This window comes from Vitis vinifera, chromosome 16, assembly GCF_030704535.1.
Source record: "Vitis vinifera cultivar Pinot Noir 40024 chromosome 16, ASM3070453v1".
Taxonomy (NCBI): Eukaryota; Viridiplantae; Streptophyta; class Magnoliopsida; order Vitales; family Vitaceae; genus Vitis; species Vitis vinifera.
In genome coordinates, this window is record NC_081820.1 from 22,761,893 (window position 1) to 22,780,653 (window position 18,761).

Here is an 18,761-nt window from a genome sequence, read left to right on the forward strand (position 1 = left end):
TGTTTTTTTTACTGTACTTCTCTAAAAAATGTTTTTATGAAAATATGAAAAAATGGTTCTAATAGTATTTTTGATAATATATTGTATAAATAAAAAAAATATTTTTAATGATAATAAATTACTAAAAAGGAACTTTACAAAAATAAAATATTTTAATAAATCAAATACTTTTATTACAAAATATATATAAACATTTATATTATTAAAAAAACTAAAAAAAAATATATTTTTATGAAAAGGAAGTGAAAGAGGAAGAGGAGAGTGAGAAGGAAACAGAAAGTGAAAGAGAAATTGGTGATAACGGGAAAGGGTATTTTAAGAATATATGAAAAAATTCGAAGTGTTTTTTTAAAGAAACACCTCCTAAGTGCTTATCTAAAAAAATACTTTCAAGTGTTTTCCTAAATTTTAAAAGTATTTTTAAGAATATTGTCAAACACCTATTTTATACCTTAAAAACGTTTGTAAGTGTTTTTAAGGTTAGAAAACACTTTCAAAAAACAACAGGCTTCTAGTGTTTCTTTAAAAAAACACTTCAAAAATTTTCATATATTCCTAAAATACTCTTTCATGCTACCTTCTATTTCTCTTTCACTCTTCATTACCTTGTTACTCTTCTCTCTTCCTCTTTCACTTTCCTTTAGTAAAAATAATTTTTTTAGTTTTTTAATAATATAAATGTTTATATATTTTTTGATAATAAACTTTTTTATTTATTATAATATTTTCTTTTTGTAATAAGTGTTGTTTTCAATCATAAAAAGCAATATTTATCAAAAACACTATTAGAATCATTTTTCTAGATTATCATAAAAGCGTTTTCATAAAGATATTTTAGAAGAAAACACTTCAGTAAAAATACTTTCACTATAAGTAGTGGTAAACGAGCTCAAACTTTATTAAAATTTTGATGACACTGCTTTTAGTGGAAGTGTTGTTATTAAAAGTGTTTTTTTTTACAACACTTCTATGAAAAACGTTTTTATGAGAATATGGAAAAGTGATTCTAATAATGTTTTTTTATGATATATCATGTAAGTATAAAAATACTTTTAATAATAATAATAAATTACTAAAAGAGACATTTATTACAAAAAAAAATTATAATAAACCAAAAACTTTTATTACAAAAAAAATATAAATATTTATTATATTGTTAAAAAAATAAATAAATAATATTTTTATAAAAGGGGAGTGAAAAATGAAGAGGAAAGTGAGAAGGAAGCCGAGAGTGAAAAAGAAACCAAAGATAACGAGGAAGAGTATTTTAAGAATACATAAAAAATTTTGAATTGTTTTTTCTTAAAGAAACACCTTCTAAGTGCTTTTCAAAAAAACACTTCAAGTATTTTTTAAAAAATTTAAAAATTTTTAAAAGTGTTTTTTAAAATATTGTCAAACACCTCCTTTTTACCTTAAAAACATTTTAAAGTATTTTTAGGGTTAGAAACACTTTTAAAAAGTACTGTCAAATAAGTTAATATGATACTAATATTTTGCTTTTTCAAAAAATTTAAAGTTATACGAGTGAGAACCATATTTTTTGAGGGAAAAGTTTTTCGCACTCACAAGACATAGCGTAGTTACAATAATATTTCCACTTTAAAGTGTTTATAGTGAAAATGTTTTCTTTGAAAGTGTTTACAGGATAATCATGTATAGTTGTTGAAAACCTTCTAAATGACTTTTCGCGTCAATTCTTTGAAAAATATAGAGTTATAAAATCCGCATCGAATCGAGAAATCAACATAAAAGACAGCCCCACCGACCGCAGAGAAAGAAGACAAGGACAACCCTCATGCTTCTATGGCTAAATATCAGGACCCTTTCCTCAATTCTCTCACCACATTTTGGGGTAGATTGGTAGCTAGGAAGGCCAACAAGAATTCAATATATACGTTGGTAGCTGGGAAGGCTTATTTATCTCATTCATTGAATGGCTGAGGAGGGATTACGATTTTATTTATTTTTTAATCATTCTCATAAAAAAAAAATATATTTCATTACTGTTAGAAATTGATGCCCATGCTATCAGATCATAAGGATGTTTGAAACCTTGGAATAAAAAATAAGACTCAAATAGTAGCGTGTAGACACGGTCCTTTTCTTTCATCCATACAAGGAAACCAAAAGAGAAGTAACATCATACATCATCGTCTTCAATCCGCTGTCCTCCCCACTTCTGCATCCTCTCTGTTGTTTGCTCTACCTGCAATCAATTCAGTTTCAATATCCATCAGCAACACTCTTACTTAATCTAGTTCTGAGCCCTTTTTTTTCAGTCTTTCTGTTTACAGAACTGGATTGTGAACCATGGGATGCAAATTGCAAAAGCCATAATGCAGGCTCAAAGGTCAAGCTGTTCACCTCCCTGTTCCAGTTGGTTCGGTATACTATGAACAATAGTATCAATGTCTGCGAAGCAGTTCCACATATCATGCCCCCCCAAAGTCCCTGCACTCACAAAACCCGCTACAATGATTTAATTCCGAAACCGATTTGTCAACAATTCTTGGGAGGAGAAGTTCCATGGAGAGAAAAATTCACCTGCACCCCAAAGCATCACAGCCGATGCAAGTGAAAGCCGAACAAAAGCCCAAATCTCCCTGAAATCCGACCACGTTAATCCTGTCCATCCTTCTTTGCACCAACCGATTGCATAGACCACTTGAGCCACGGCGATCACCCAATTGGAGATGTCATAAGCTATGGCTGCACCAGTCGTGCCCCAACCGAACACAAAAATGAAGACCGCAAGCAAGCCAATGTCCAGGATTAGAGCCACAAAACAGATAGTTGCTTGCACATTCACCTTACTTTGGGCTTGAAGGAACTTCTGGGTGGGGAAGATGATGGCAAGCGAGAACAATTGAGGAATGGTTTCGATAGTGAATTGTCCAGCAAGATCAGCTATCTCGTCTTCTTGCCCAAGGACCTTTAGGGTTGGGGTGGCAAAGATGTATATTGGCAAGAGGATGATACAGGTTACTAATAGAATTATCCATGATCTCTGCAAGTAAACCCCAAGCAACTGGACTTGTCCAGCACCATAAGCTTGTCCACATAAGGTCTCCAGCGCACTCCCCATACCAAGCTACAAATTTGAAAGTAGATTCAGAATCAAAATCTGTTTGTTTCATCAGAAAATGAAATCAAGGAAAATGACAGTATTGATTCAAAACAATGCAAGATTTTTCATTCCCAACTCGTTATTCCAAGTTCCCGTTTCTTCTTTAACTGCTCCAGAAGCTTTCTGGAATTTCTCATCAACAAAGCACAAATTTTTCTTATAATGCAAACATGATATTAATGAGTTTCTAGAATCTTTCCCCTTTTAAGTTTAAAATAAAAAATTGAACTCAGGTATTCTTAATGGCTCTGTTTGCTTGTTCGGAAAATGAAGGAAAAGAAAAATAAGAACATTTTGAAATTTAATTAACTAAGAAACCCATTAATATCAACCGTCCTGAATTCCAAAATTTTCAGGTTCAGCACTTAATTGTGATCGAAAAATTGGGTTTGATCTTTTCACGATCAAGAAACAGAAACGATGATGATGATGATGATGATGATGATGATGATGATGATGATGATGATGATGATAAGAATCAAGTCATTAACCAAAATAATTTATTTTTATGCATGTTTTACTTTCTCCGCATTCTTAGATGAGGTAACCAAGAGTCTGACTAACTCACAAGTCTAAAGAACGAAAAAAGTTATGTTTTTAGAACTCGATCGATTATTAAATTAAAAAATTATCGATTCACAGTTTATTAATTAAACCACGATGATGACGCTATATATATATAATTTTAATATTATTAAAATTTAAAACATTTATAAAAAATTTAAATATATATAATTTAAAATTTTAATAAAATAAAATATTTATAAGTAATTAAATATATATAAAAATAAAATTAAAAATTTAACAGTATGTCATTTTTATATTTAATATATCAAATTAAATGACAGAAAAAAATATAAATATATTTTTAAAAATCCCCAAAAAATTTTAGATAATCCAATTTTAGGCGCATTTACGCTCATTTTTCAGAAAAGCCATCTGCACCCTCCATTTTCATACTTGACCTCCACCCATAGTTTATAAAACAAAACCCAAAAAACCGTCAATTTCTTCACCACCCGCCGCCTCTTTCCCCTATTTCTCTTCTTCTTTTCCAGTTCTTCTTCTAGTTGCTCCCTTTCTCTTCTTCTTCTCCGTTTCCTCTTCCAGCCGCTTGCTCCCCTTTTTGGCTTTTTCCCCCTTTCTATTCTTCTTCTCCATTTCTTCTCTTTTCTTTTCTTTCTTTCCCTCTCTCTCTCTCTCTCTCTCATCATACCCACGCCTACCCTGACCAGCGGCCACCTCACCGTCGGCAGCAACTCAAGCGTGACTACCGATGCCCGACCAGCAATGTCCCATTCCCACCATATCGCTATCTCTCATAAAAAAATAAAAAATAAAAAGGACATGCAGTGAACCGTTCGGTTCACAACAAATCGTGTATTTTCATCCAAATCAGAAAAACCCGTTTAGTAATGATTGCATCATTTAAGTGTTAAAAATGGTAAAATAACTTTCAAATGCATTTTATTTTACCTCAAAACCCTCATTTTATATAAAAAATATTTTCTAAAATTAATTTTCTGCCCGCATTTTTGGGGGTAGAATGGTAGCTAGGAAGGCTTTCTTATCTCATTCATTGTTTTGTTGCGAGGGATTGAAACCTTGGAATAGAAAATAAGCCTCAAATGGTAGACCTCAACAATGATCTTACAAGACCTCAAAATCACATAAGCAGACACGGGTTTTTTCTTTCATCCATACAGGGAAACCAAAAGAGAAGTGACATCATACATCATCGGCTTCAATCCGTTGTCCTCCCCACTTCTGCATCCTCTCTGTTGTTTGCTCTACCTGCAATCAATTCAGTTTCAATATCCATCAGCAAGTCTCTTAATCAATTCAGTTTACAAAACTGGATTGTGAAGTATGGGATGCAGACTCAGAGGTCAAGCTGCTCACCTCCTTGTTCCAGTTGGTTCTGTATACTATGAACAATAGTATCAGTGTCTGCAAAGCAGCACCACATATCATGCCCCCCCAAAGTCCCTGCACTCACAAAACCCATTATAATGATTTAATTCCGAAACCCGAATTATTAACAATTCTTAGTGGGTGAAGTTCCATGGAGAGAAAAATTCACCTGCACCCCCAAATTTGCTTTGTAACCTAGAAGGTAGCCTAGAGGGATTCCAAGAATGTAGTAGCAGCCCAAGTTGATGTAAGCCACCAAGGCTTGCCATCCGCCTCCGACGGCAACGCCTATAACAAAAAAGGAATTATGAAGGTGAGGCGGCCAAGAAGACACCCCATGAGGGCTATGCTATGACACAAGTAGTACATATGGAGAAGTGAAAAGCCGATACCTGAAATCACTGGCTGCATACTGTTAAGAAGCATGGTGATACCAAGAAGATATGCTAGGTGAGAAACAGCCTCTTGCATTTCCTTGTTGCTAGTGAAAATGAAGGCAATGTAGTCTCTAGCTAACAAGACCACCACCATGCACAAAATCCCAATAAGGAGAGACTGAGAGACTGCGACATAGACAGAGTACTTGGCTGCTCTTGGATGTCCATATCCGAGCTCATTGGAGACCCGAATGCTGAAAATTAAGCAAAAAAAGAAATCCAACATATCCACAAGATGCACTGATGTACAACATGCCTCATAGCACAAAAATTATTGAAGGAGAACAGCTTAGGTGTTGTACCTTAGAGCAGCATTCATCCCAATGAACAACATGGCCTCCCACCCATTAAAATTCATGCTAAAACATATCAGATAAATGGTTAAATCAAAAGCAGAAAACCAAAAGCATATGTTCATTAGTCATTATTTCAGAGAAGGAATGGAGGAATGGTGATCTCACCAAATAGAAAGGGACCCAACCGCAATGACTGCATTTTGAAGGTGTCCAGTGAGAAGGATTATGATCATAAAATACCATATCTCTAGGCAGAGCATCACAGCTGAGGCAAGTGAAAGCCGAACAAAAGCCCAAATCTCCCTGAAAGCCGACCATGTTAATCCTGTCCATCCTTCTTTGCACCAACCGATAGCATAGACAACTTGAGACACGGCAATCATCCAATTCGATATGTCATAAGCTATGGCTGCACCAGTCGTGCCCCAACCGAACACAAAAATGAAGACCACAAGCATTCCAATGTGCAGGATTAGAGCCACAAAAGCAATAGTTGCTTGCACATTCACCTTGCTTTGGGCTTGAAGGAACTTCTGGGTGGGGAAACTGATGGCGAGCGAGAACAATTGAGGAATGGTTTCGATAGTGAATTGTCCTGCAAGATCAGCTATCTCGTCTTCTTGCCCGAGGGCCTTCAAGATTGGGCTGGCAAAGATGTATATTGGCAAGAGGATGATACAGGTTACCAATAGAATTATCCATGATCTCTGCAAGTATACCCCAAGCAACTGGACTTGTCCAGCTCCAAAAGCTTGACCACATAATGTCTCCAGTGCACTCCCCATACCAAGCTACAAATGTGTAAGTTGATTAAAAATCTGTTTGTTTCATCAGAAAATGAAATCAAGGAAAATGACAGTTTTGATTCAGAACAATGCAAAATTTCCATTCCCAACTTTTCTTCTTTAACTTCTCCTCAGCAATCAAAGGAAGCCTTGGAGAATTTTTCTTCAACAGAGTACAAATTTTCTTGTCATGAAAATTTCTAGATTATTTCCCCTGATATACTTCAAAATGATTATTGCTAAGTATAAGCCAAGTTTTGTTTTGGACCCAAGTAAATTCATTTGAAACCAGAAAAAATAAAATTTTTGAAAGCAAAAGTTGAACTCAGTTACTCTTAAATGGCTCGAGAAAATGAAGGAAAAGAAAACAAGGAAAATTTTGAAATTTTCATTATTTAAGAGCCTGAACCCTTCTTCTCTCCAAAGGAAAACAGAATCTGAAAATTTTGGAAATTTTCAGGTTCAGCAATTAATTGTGACATACACTTGGGGGTTGATTTTTCATGATTAAGAGCAGTGTTTTAAAAAACACTTTTAATATTTTTAACACTTCAAAAATTTTGTTATTTAAGTATTAGAAATATTATAAATGTTTTCTAAAATCACAATCTAGAAAACAAAAATAAAATAATCATAATAATAATAACAAAAGCATATGAATCAAACAATATAATTCATCCTCGCACAGTAAAAAAAATTTTAAAAATCAAAGGCATTTGAAGAAATAACCCAAGAGCCCGGCTGGCTCAAAACTCACAAATTTTTTTCTTTTCCTTTCCTTTCCTTTCTTGGAAACCAAACAAAGGGACAGATACCGAAGTCAAAAGCTACGACAAACTTCATAAATAATGGTGAAAATCCCAGAAAGGAAACACCCGTGACAGAACAAATACACATACATATCGATACATACATTGATTGAAGTGAAGAGAGAGAGAAAAGGAAGCTGACCATGAAGCCAAAAGAGAAGGTCCCAATGACAGAGAGGGAAATGGAGACAGCAGAGAGCTCAAGGTTTCCGATATGACCCACAATCACAGTGGTCATCGAGTTGGTTCCGAACTGACAAAGTATTTGGAAAGCCAAAGGCCCAGCAACTCTCCACAGCTTCACTGTCTCCGTCCACACCATTGACCTCACTTCCCTCCAGCTCCTCAAAGGCGGGTAGTCTCCGTCTCCGCCACCGTGTCCCTTTTCTGCGGCGCCGTTGAGCAGCGGCGTCTCCATTTTTCCCAGCTCTGATCCGACCGTCGGTTGAGGCAGTGGGGGTTGAGGCGTTGGCGCTCAAGGGTCTGCTGCTTGCTTATAAGTAATAACTGCAAGGCCACATGGATGTCACATGGGCCCACAGTCATGCATGATTTCAACCACCCAAAAGCCCAACCCCCAAAAAATCCAACCCCCGAATTAGCCAAAATCATTGCTAGACTCTTAACATTTAAAACCAACGTCAAATCCTTATCTTGGTTGATAGCACATAATTAAATAGAATATGTAAATTCTAATATATTATATCCAATTTCATAAAAAATTCATATCATAGAATATAATTTTTAATGGAATATAATCCTTGAATATAAATATTTTATAGACACGGTATTTTAAGATAACATATTCAATCAATTATATTATATTATATTATATTATGTTTATATTTAATTTATAAAATAAATAAATAAAGAATGAAATATGTATTATTTTCAATATTAAAAATAAAAATTATATCTTATTTCAATATTTTCTATGTTAAAAAATAAATTTTTTCATATGTTTAATAATATTTATGATTAAAATATCTAAACTTGCAAGCATATCAAAAAATTAAAATAGTAGTAATAATAATAATAATATGATCATAAAAGGTCACATGTTTTGAATAATTGATGTTAAGAATATAAAATGTGAGAAATAAAAATACCTTTAGTCATCAAACATTTGAATAATACTTGCAAGCAAAAATCCTCTTTGAAAGCAATCAATCTATGAGTTCCTCTCACCAAACCATTAAATAGGAAGGAATTGAAGTATTTCTTGTCAACTTCACTACTTTCCCTCATTGACGGGTTGCTCATTACTAGGAATTGAAGTATCTCTTGTCAACTTCGCTACTTTCCCTCGTTGAAAGGTTGCTCACTACCAAGAAAAATGCATCACACACTCATCTCATACACATTTCTGCATGCACGCATTAGAATTTCGAATCCATACCCCCACTAAACGTGCAAGGTTTCCTTTTCAAAATCAACCAATTTATAGATTTCTTTTACCATACCACTTAAACATGATTAACATATTTATACACATATCCAATTACACAAACATGGATTTTGAACAATTGTACTAGGCAATTGCACTAGCTAGCAACCGTAGAAAGTAATTGCACCGATTATATATTACTAATAAACTAATTGTATAAAGAGTGTATAAGATAATCTATTGTGAAGGAATTTGAGTGTTTTGGTAATTCTCACTTGCTTCATTTCCTCACCAAAGGATTTGGAAAGTTTTAATAAATGACAATAAAATAAGCAAGTGTTAAAATTTTCTTTTCAAATTCTAAAAAATCCAATAAATATAAAAATAGATTGATATTTCTCAAATAAAATTAAAATGGAAGAAAAAAAATCCTTTGAATTAAAATTTAATTTTTTTATCTTTTAAGTTGATTTATAAATATTTTAAAAATAAATAGAAAATTAAAATATTTTAATTGAATTTTAAGATAAAATTTGAAAATAATAATAATACTAATAACCTTCATATAAGATACAAAAACTTTGAGTCATTGAATCAACAGGCTGGGCTAGTTGGACTCTTAGACGGACAAACCAATCTAATCAAGTCCTCAAGATTTCTGGTATACGTGATCAATTACACCTGATGTCTGAGCGCCGACCTAAACACCTCACATCTGAGTGGCGAATTAGATGTTTGACGTCTAAGGAGTGAACGGAACTCCATTGACGCCCAAAAATCAATGTCAATTAATTGTTATACACAATCCCAAACATTGGCAAGCTAAATAAACAGTCAGCCGCATGATCCGAGATTTTGACACGTCAGCAAATAATACTAGTCAACCACCCTTATCCGATATGATTGCCTAGTCGCCCTAAGGGCAATCATCATTACAAGAAAGGTTAGAGTGCATAGTCAGCACTATAGTGACAATGTCATTAACTTTATATAAACCCTTCAAAAAGTACAAACAAGGTACGCATGCACATACGCTCATTTTCTTCCACATAAATAGTTAAAACTACCCTTGTTTGACTTAAGCTTTGGAGGGGTATACACGGATCACCTGTCCAAACATCCTTTTGTGCAACGAAGAAGTCCGTCTAACTCCAAGATAGTTGGACGGACTCTTCAAGAAGCACAAACAAGGGAGGTAGTCCACCTGATTCCAGTTGGGAACGAGACCAACATTGATGCAGTGCTCATCCACAAAAAATGTGAGCTCAAAATCGAGCTACCTACAAAACCTCTAACAAAATCACAAAAGCATTAGAGGTTTTTTATTTCATCCATACAAGGAAACCCAAAGAGAAGTAACATCATACATCATCACTGGTCTTCTCGGTTTCAATGTGTTGTCCTTCCCACTTCAGCATCCTCTCTGTTGTTTGCTCCACCTGCAATTTTTTATCCAATTTAACTCATTGATTCATTTACTTTGGCCCTGATTAGATCAAAGGGAAGGAAGATCAGTGATAACCAAAGGCCAAGCTGAGCTGCTTACCTCCTTGTTCCAATTGGTTCTGTAAACTATGAACAACAGAATCAATGTCTGCAAAGCTGTTCCACATACCATGCCCCCCCATAGTCCCTTCACTCCCAATTTTGCTTTGTAACCGAGAAGGCAGCCGAGAGGTGAGCATGGTTGAACCAACCTGGTAATTGGTTTGTACCAAAAGTTGGAAAAAAAACATAATAAAATCATCTCAAATATCTAATATTTTTTTTTAAAAAACTTCTATTTTCCATATGTAATTTTTTATATGTTTTATTTAATAAACTTTAAAATATTAATATATTTATATAAAATATGAAAAAATAAATATTAATGATTTTTAATTTTATTTATATTTAATTTTTTTATTTATTTTTAATTTTAATAAAATATAAATTGTATATTTATGACTTCACCGATTCTACCGCGATTCAACCACCGATCCAACCACTAAACTACGATAACTTTTTCGATTCGCTGACTGGTTCAATTCTGAAAACATTGAAAATTATTGAATAGCAGCATATTTGTTTTACCTCAACGCAGCATTCATCCCAATGAACAAAATGGCCTCCCACCCATTAAAATTAATGCTAAAGCGTATCAAATGAACAAATAAATCAAAAGCTGAAAATAAATAAAAACGTGAGAAGGACACCAGATCTCTAGGCAAAGCATCACAGCCGAGGGTCTGCTGCTTGCTCCTACTAAAAATATAAGGCCACATGGATGTCACGTTTCAACCACCAAAAAACCTAACCCCAAAATCATCGGTACACTCGACATGTATTTTAAATGCTAGGTGGGTGCCACATGCAAGGCAGGTGGGTGTTAGGCAATAAACCTAATCTAAATGCAAACTTCTCAACCGGCTCAAAAAACAGCATCATGTGCCAGTTCATAAAAAATTTAGGGTTATTTGATTAAAAGGGTGATTAGAAGCTCAATTTTGAAAATTTAACCCTTTATTATTTTTTAACCTTATTTTGATCTAAATAACCTTATTATTATTTTTTTATAAAAATAACCATTTCTTTTAAAACATATTGTAAATATTTAAAATAATCAATGACATTTACGTCAAAAATAAGTTTTTCTTCAAATAAAAACATGAGAATTGATAAATTTATGAATATAAAAAATATTTCATCTCTTTTAACCAATTATATCATAAATTTATAGATGTGTTAATTGACGATTTGAAATCAATGATGATTAGATATATTTACATCAAATCCCAAGGCTCTAAATGAAATGAACCCATAAAATTAAGCCTACAAATATATAATTTATGTTTTATTAAAATTATTTATAATTATAAAAATAATATTAATAATTAAATAGACATATAAATAATAAATTTTATTGAAATTTTAATAACATATCTGATATTTGATTTGATTTTATTTGTTGGTGGGATCACCAACAACTCTTATTTGACATCAAGTCAATTTTTAGATAAGCAAGAGTCCTTATCCATAGAATTAGCTCAAAAAATAAAAAATAAAAAATAAAAATAAAAGAGAGAGAGAGAGAGAGATAATTCAGGCATGATACATCTAAATCAAATCCAGCATTGTCCCAACCAGTGGGAAAAAATAAAAACAAAAAGCCATGTTAAAAGATAAAATTCATTAATTAATGCACTCTATTAAATTCCATATTCTAGTCGGTATATGTTACCATTGCTACCAAGTCATGAAGATTCACCCAAATTTGAAATGGTGGCCTTTTGCTCAACTTCCAATCATATATGAAAATACAAAGGTCCAAGCAAATTCTACAGATCAATTATTTCTTAAACTATGGAAATTATGCCTAACTTAAACTAAAAGTAAAAAAAAAAATGAAAATATTAGGTTTTCCAGCCTTTAAAAACTTTGGATCCGACTAGGATTTACTTTAAAAAAAATGTTAAATCAAATAAATGTTTTTGTACTTGTTTAACTAATTTTATTAAAATGTTTTATGCAAGTGTATTTAAATAATAATAATAATAATAATATATAGTTTGTGATATCCCATATCATATAGGAGAGAAAAATTATGATACTATATAAGTATAAGTCCTTCTTAACCCTATAAATGTGTTATAAAGCCGTGAAGGCCTCTTTGAACTCAAAATAGACAATATTTACACTATTAGGTGTGTACTATTACAAATGGTATCAGAATAGATTTCAATAGACACATTTTAAAGCTGTGAGGACTCATTTGGACCCAAAATAAATAAGTCCTCATTTGGACCCAAAATGAATAATATATACACGATTAGGTATAAGTCATTACAAATAATATCAAAGTCAATCCCCGACTCTAGTGTAGGGGTTTGTTTGACCCCATTTGGAGTGTTTATCTATTTAACCCTACAATCCCATGAGATACAACGAAGACATTGTATTTGTATGGGAGGGTGTTTATGATATCCCACATCAAATAAGGGAGAAAGTATTTGACGTTATATAAGTATGGACCCTTTTTAACCTTGTAAACATGTTTTAAAGTTGTGAATGTCCATTTAGGCCTAAAACGGACAATATTTACATAGTTGGATGATCTATGAGTTCTTCTCACCAAACCATTAAATCATGTTTCCTTGAACAAGGCTAATGCACTAACTATATAAGGGATGTATAAGACAACCTACTATAAAGAAATTGAAGTATTTCTCGTCAACTTCCCTACTTTCTCTTATTGAAAGGTTGCTCACTACCAAGAAAAATGCATCACACTCTCATCCCATAGATATTTGTGTATGCACACATTAGAATTTCGAAATCCCTACCCCAACTAAGCAAGCAAAGTTTCCTTTTCAAAATCAATTGATTTATAGATTCCTTCTACCATACCTTTGAAACATGATTAACATACTCATACACATATCCAATAATACATACATGGATTTTGAACGACTACTAGACAGTTGCTCTAGCTAACAATTCTACAAAACAATTGCACTAATTATATAAGACCAATAAACTAATTGTATAAAGAGTGTACAAGATAGTCTATTATCAAGAATTTGAGTGTTTCTTTAATTCTTACTTCTTTCCCCTCACCAAAGCATTTGAAAAGTTTTAATAAATGAAAATAAAAATAAAAATAAGTAAGTTTTAAATTTTGTTTTCAAATTTAAAAAAAAAAAATCCAATAAATATAAAAATAGATTGATATTTTTTTAAATAAAATTAAAATGGAAGAAAAAAAATTATCCTTTGAATCAAAATTTAATTTTTTATCTTTACGTTGATTTATAAATATTTTAAATATAAATAGAAAAATTAAAATATTTTAAATGAATTAAGGTAAAATTTGAAGAAAAAATAATAATAATAACTTTAATATAAGATGCAAAAAGTTTGGCTTACATTAAAAAGGTAATGGTTTTAAAAAATATTTAAAAATTTTAAGATATTAGAAAAAACAAATACTATCTCAAATTTTGAAGTTTTGAGTGTCGATTGAAATTTTTTAATTTTCTCATTTCAGTTAAGATGTTAAAATATTTAAAATTTGTACTATTTCATTAGTTCATCAAAATGGTTCAAATTTACTTACCATGCCTACCTCAACATTTTAAAACTATAATAGAGGGTTCCTGTCAATTTTAAAAAGAAATAAAGGGTATTTTAAGAATTTTCAAATACCGACATATAAAAATCAACTTCGTAATAATTTAACATCTTCCTCGACCATTTCAACCCAAATACGCAAGTTATAGGATGTTGACCCACTTATTAAGTCCATCTATCTTTAAAGCACAATTAGTCCTCTTTTTCTTTAAAAAAAAATAATAATCATAATGTATGTAAAAAGTTCTTTTATAACACACTTCAACTTTGACTTCACGACTTTGACTTCAACTTCAACTTTTAAGTAAAGTCAAATATCAAAAATGATCCTCGGATCTTTGTACCCCTTCCCCGATTGAGAGTATTGTAGACTTCATTTATAATCCTATGAGGCCTACATCTCTACCAGGACTCACTGTAATGAAAGCCTCGATGCAGTGCTCAACCAGAAAAAATGTGAGCTCAAAATTGAGCTACCTACAAAACCTCTAACAAAATCACAAAAGCATTACATGTTTTTTATTTCATCCATAAAAGGAAACCCAAAGAGAAGAAGTAACATCAGACATCATCACTCGTCTTCTCGGTTTCAATCTGTACTCCTCCCCACTTCTGCATCCTCTCTGTTGTTTGCTCCACCTGCAATTTTTTATCCAATTCAACTCATTATTTCATTTACTTTGGCCCTGATTAGATCGAAGGAAAGGAAGATCAGTGATAACCAAAGGCCAAGCTGAGCTGCTTACCTCCTTGTTCCAATTGGTTCTGTAAACTATGAACAACAGAATCAATGTCTGCAAAGCTGTTCCACATATCATGCCCCCCCAAAGTCCTTTCACTCCGAATTTTGCTAGGTAACCGAGAAGGCAGCCGAGAGGGACCCCAATAATGTAATAGCAACCCAAGTTGATGTAAGCCACCAAGGCTTGCCATCCGCTTCCGACGGCAACGCCTATAATAAAGAAGGAATTATGAAGGTGAGGAGGCCAAGAAGATGCCCCATGAAGGCTATGATACAAGTAATATGGAGAAGGAAAAAGCTGATACCTGATAAGACTGGCTGCATACTGTTCAGAAGCATGGTGGCACCAAGAAGATATGCTAGGTTAGAAACAGCCTCTTGCATTTCCTTGTTGCTAGTGAAAATGAAGGCAATGTAGTCTCTAGCTAACAAGACCACCACCATGCACAAAATCCCAATAAGGAGAGACTGAGAGACTGCAACATAGACAGAGAACTTGGCTGCTCTTGGATGTCCATATCCGAGCTCATTGGAGACCCGAATGCTGAAAATTAAGCAATAAAAGAGATCCAAAATGTCCACAAGGTGTACAGATGAACAAACAACATTCCTTAAAGCACAAAAATTATTGAAGAGAGCAGCATATTTGTTTTACCTCAGAGCAGCATTCATCCCAATGAACAACATGCCTTCCCACCCATTAAAAGCCATGCTAAAACATATCAGATGAACAAATAAATCAAAAGCTGAAAGTAAATTACAAGGACCAAAAGCATATGCTCATTAGTCATTATTTCAGAAAAGGAATGGAGATCTCACCAAATAGAAAGGGACCCAACTGCGATGACTGCATTTTGAAGGTGGCCAGTGAGAAGGACTATGATCGTAAAATACCAGATCTCTAGGCAAAGCATCACAGCCGAGGCAATTGAAAGCCGAACAAAAGCCCAAATATCCCTGAAAGCTGACCATGTTAATCCTGTCCATCCTTCTTTGCACCAACCAATAGCATAGACAACTTGAGACACGGCAATCACCCAATTCGATATGTCATAAGCTATGGCTGCACCAGTCGTGCCCCAACCGAACACAAAAATGAAGACCGAAAGCATTCCAATGTGCAGGATTAGAGCCACAAAAGCAATAGTTGCTTGCACATTCACCTTGCTTTGGGCTTGAAGGAACTTCTGGGTGGGGAAGATGATGGCGAGTGAGAACAATTGAGGAATGGTTTCAATAGTGAATTGTCCAGCAAGATCAGCTATGGCATCTTCTTGCCCAAGGACCTTTAGGATTGGGGTGGCAAATACGTATACTGGCGAGAGGATGACACAGGTTACCAATAGAATTATCCATGATCTCTGCAAGTAAACCCCAAGCAAGTGGACTTGTCCAGCACCATAAGCTTGTCCACATAAGGTCTCTAGTGCACTCCCCATACCAAGCTACAAATTTGTAATTAGATTCAAAATCAAAATATGTTTGTTTCATCAGAAAATGAAATCAAGGAAAATGACAGTATTGATACAAAACAATGCAAAATTTTCCATTCCCAACTTGTTATTCAAAGTTCCCATTTCTTCTTTTAACTGCTCCTGAAGCTTTACAGAATTTCTCATCAACAAAGCACAAATTTTTCTTATAATGCAAACATGGTATTAATGAGTTTCTAGAATCTTTCCCATTTTAAGCTTAAAATTAATAATAATAAAAAATTAAAAAAAATTGAATTTAGGCATTCTTAAATGACTCTGTTTTGCTTGTTGAGAAAATGAAGGAAAAGAAAACAAGGAAAATTTTGAAATTTAATTACTTAAGAGCCTAACCCCCTCTCCTCTCCAAAGGAAAACAGAACTCCAATATCAACCTACAAACCCATTAATATCAACCGTCCTGAATTCCAAAATTTTCAGGTTCAGCAATTGATTGTGATCGAAAATTTGGGGTTGATCTTTTCAAGATTAAGAAACAGAAACAATATAAAAATAATAATAATAATAACAAAAACATAAGAATCAAGTCATCAACCAAAATAATTTATTCTTGGGCATGTTTCTCCACAGTCTTAGATGGTATACAAAGTAAAAAAAAAAAAATTAAAAATCAAATGCATTTGAAGAAGTAACCCTAGAGCCTGGCTGGCTCAAAAGTCAAAGCAAGAGAACTAAAAACCCATTTTGTTTTTTCTTTTCCGTCGTTTCTCGGCAACCAAACAAAGGCACAGTTACGAAAAGTTACGACAAACTTCATAAATTACGGGGACAACCCAGAAAGGAAACACCCGTGACAGTCTGGAAGTGCAGAGAAAGAAAAAAAAAAGAGAGAGAAAAGGAAGCCAACCATGAAGCCAAAAGAGAAGGTGCCAATGACAGAGAGGGAAATGGAGACAGCAGATAGCTGAAGGTTTCCGATATGACCCACAAACACACTGGTCATCGAGTTGGTGCCGAACTGACACAGTATTTGGAAAGCCAAAGGCCCAGCAACTCTCCACAGCTTCACTGTCTCCTTCCACACCATTGACCTCACTTCCCTCCAGCTCCTCAAAGGCTGGTAGTCTCCGTCCGCGCCACCGTATCCCTCTTCGGCGCCGCCGTTGAGCAGCGGCGTCTCCATTTTCCGACCGTTGGTTAAGGCAGCTGGTGTTGAGGCGTTGGCGTTGAAGAAGACTCTGCCGCTTGCTCTTAAGTCCTGCCGTAAATATAAGGCCACATGGATGTCACGTGGCCACCCTTTGATACCAACCAAAATTAATTCACGAATGATGTTTTATTTTTACACGTCCTTGAAATTTGGAGTCAAATTGATCTTGAAAATTGTATCAAAATCATAATTTAAAATATGATTTTTTTTTAAAAATATGTGAGAAAAATATATCATTTTAAATATTTATTTTAATATTAAAAAAATTAAAAATTTTAAATAGGAAAAGATGGGACAAGCATAAAAGGATGAGAACGAATATAAACAATCGAAACCACGAGATATTGATGAGATAACTCCGAACACTTATTCAACATGCAAACATTTCAAGGACGAAACCATCTAAATGGTCCAGCTTTGGTAGCAACTTTCCACAACTTAGACTATTCAAAACAAAAAACAACCAAAAAGGCAAAAATAAAATAAGATACGACAAAATAAAAGTAAAAGGTGATGTTGAAAGAAAAAGAGTTTCCGTTTCCGACTACATTCTAAAAAATAATTTTTGAGAATAAGTTTTTAAGATTTTTTTTTTTTTGATATTTTATGAAATAAAAGTAAATTTGATCAAAATTTAAAAAATAGTTTTTTACATAATATTTTATTTTTAAATATTACTCATATTTTTATAATTATTTTTAAAAATATCTTTTAGAAAATAAGTAAAGACAATTAAAATATATTATTTAAAAACATCATGTTTTTTATATTTAAGAATAAAAAAATTGTTTTATGCTTTTTAATTGGTTTTAAATTTTAAAAATAATTTTTATATATAGTGTTTTATTTTTAATCATTTCTCATATTTTTATAATTGTTTCTTAAAATAACATAAAAATTGATATATTGATTCACACAAGAATGCACGTAAAATACTAAATAAAATTATTTATGTTCAAGCAAGTTCTAACAATACCATTATGACCACAAGGTCGGTGGTTTCTTAGCCTTCGATTGGTGCTTGTGGTTTCAAGGGTACAATAAGAGGGACGTCATTTACTGCTCAAATCACAATAGAAAATGTCATTCATACATAATGGATCAAGGTATACAATAAGTAGAAGTCATGATAAAGGGTCTCGTATCAAAAAGAAATGCAACATTAAGAACGAAACAACTAAAAAATATTAGTTTCTTAATAAGTTAATAAGTTATAATGATAATATTTTCAATAAAATTAATAATAATACCAATAGTAACAAGATAATAATATTGAGTATAATTGCTAATATCCATATCATGAATAATGATGTAAATAATAATAATAATAATTATAATTATTATTATTATTATTATTATTAAAAATAATTAATGGATATGAAGAGAATTTTAATGAATGCATTAAAAAAATTTCTCAAAATTAAAAGCTAATGGAATGAAATATGCAATACAATTGTCCCTTTTCAAAATAGCAATACCATTTTTAGTTTTGACACCCACTTCGAATCA

General features: G+C 32.9%; 4 protein-coding genes across 4 annotated transcripts; all 4 read right to left on the reverse strand.

The window, feature by feature from the left end:
* Window positions 1–1,930: 1,930 nt before the first annotated feature.
* LOC104882193 (protein DETOXIFICATION 35) lies at window positions 1,931–3,595 on the reverse strand. The gene is made up of 4 exons (XM_059733557.1): window positions 3,207–3,595; window positions 2,548–3,094; window positions 2,368–2,454; window positions 1,931–2,209 (listed from the first exon to the last, which is right to left on the reverse strand). The coding sequence occupies exons 2-4, from the start codon at window positions 3,086–3,088 to the stop codon at window positions 2,160–2,162; spliced, it is 678 nt and encodes a 225-aa protein (XP_059589540.1). The 5' UTR covers window positions 3,089–3,094; window positions 3,207–3,595; the 3' UTR covers window positions 1,931–2,159.
* Window positions 3,596–4,741: 1,146 nt separating this feature from the next.
* Window positions 4,742–8,020, reverse strand: LOC100250967 (protein DETOXIFICATION 35). The gene is made up of 7 exons (XM_002272584.5): window positions 7,514–8,020; window positions 5,943–6,568; window positions 5,784–5,840; window positions 5,437–5,675; window positions 5,214–5,332; window positions 5,033–5,119; window positions 4,742–4,924 (listed from the first exon to the last, which is right to left on the reverse strand). Exons 1-7 carry the CDS (start codon window positions 7,787–7,789, stop codon window positions 4,859–4,861), a joined length of 1,470 nt encoding a protein of 489 aa, XP_002272620.2. The 5' UTR covers window positions 7,790–8,020; the 3' UTR covers window positions 4,742–4,858.
* A 2,030-nt stretch (window positions 8,021–10,050) lies between these two features.
* Window positions 10,051–10,966, reverse strand: LOC104882194 (protein DETOXIFICATION 35-like). The gene is made up of 3 exons (XM_019226124.2): window positions 10,832–10,966; window positions 10,305–10,455; window positions 10,051–10,197 (listed from the first exon to the last, which is right to left on the reverse strand). Exons 1-3 carry the CDS (start codon window positions 10,846–10,848, stop codon window positions 10,120–10,122), a joined length of 246 nt encoding a protein of 81 aa, XP_019081669.2. The 5' UTR covers window positions 10,849–10,966; the 3' UTR covers window positions 10,051–10,119.
* A 3,462-nt stretch (window positions 10,967–14,428) lies between these two features.
* Window positions 14,429–17,225, reverse strand: LOC100268149 (anthocyanin permease 1). Its single transcript, NM_001303078.1, is given in 6 exon segments — window positions 14,429–14,506; window positions 14,614–14,819; window positions 14,915–15,153; window positions 15,265–15,321; window positions 15,429–16,054; window positions 16,950–17,225. Coding segments are annotated over 6 exon segments (1,482 nt in total).
* Window positions 17,226–18,761: the final 1,536 nt, after the last annotated feature.

Coding starts and splice junctions, on each gene's coding strand:
- LOC104882193 (XM_059733557.1), bottom strand. CDS start 3,088: ATGGGGAGTGCGCTGGAGACCTTATGTGGACAAGCTTATGGTGCTGGA. Junction 2,455..2,547: donor TGTGATGCTTTGGGGTGCAG/GTGAATTTTTCT, acceptor TTGTGAGTGCAG/GGACTTTGGGGGGGCATGAT. Junction 2,210..2,367: donor GAACCAACTGGAACAGGGAG/GTGAACAGCTTG, acceptor AATTGATTGCAG/GTAGAGCAAACAACAGAGAG.
- LOC100250967 (XM_002272584.5), bottom strand. CDS start 7,789: ATGGAGACGCCGCTGCTCAACGGCGCCGCAGAAAAGGGACACGGTGGC. Junction 6,569..7,513: donor CCTTCTCTTTTGGCTTCATG/GTCAGCTTCCTT, acceptor ACACATTTGTAG/CTTGGTATGGGGAGTGCACT. Junction 5,841..5,942: donor GTTGGGTCCCTTTCTATTTG/GTGAGATCACCA, acceptor GATATGTTTTAG/CATGAATTTTAATGGGTGGG.
- LOC104882194 (XM_019226124.2), bottom strand. Junction 10,198..10,304: donor GAACCAATTGGAACAAGGAG/GTAAGCAGCTCA, acceptor AAAAAATTGCAG/GTGGAGCAAACAACAGAGAG.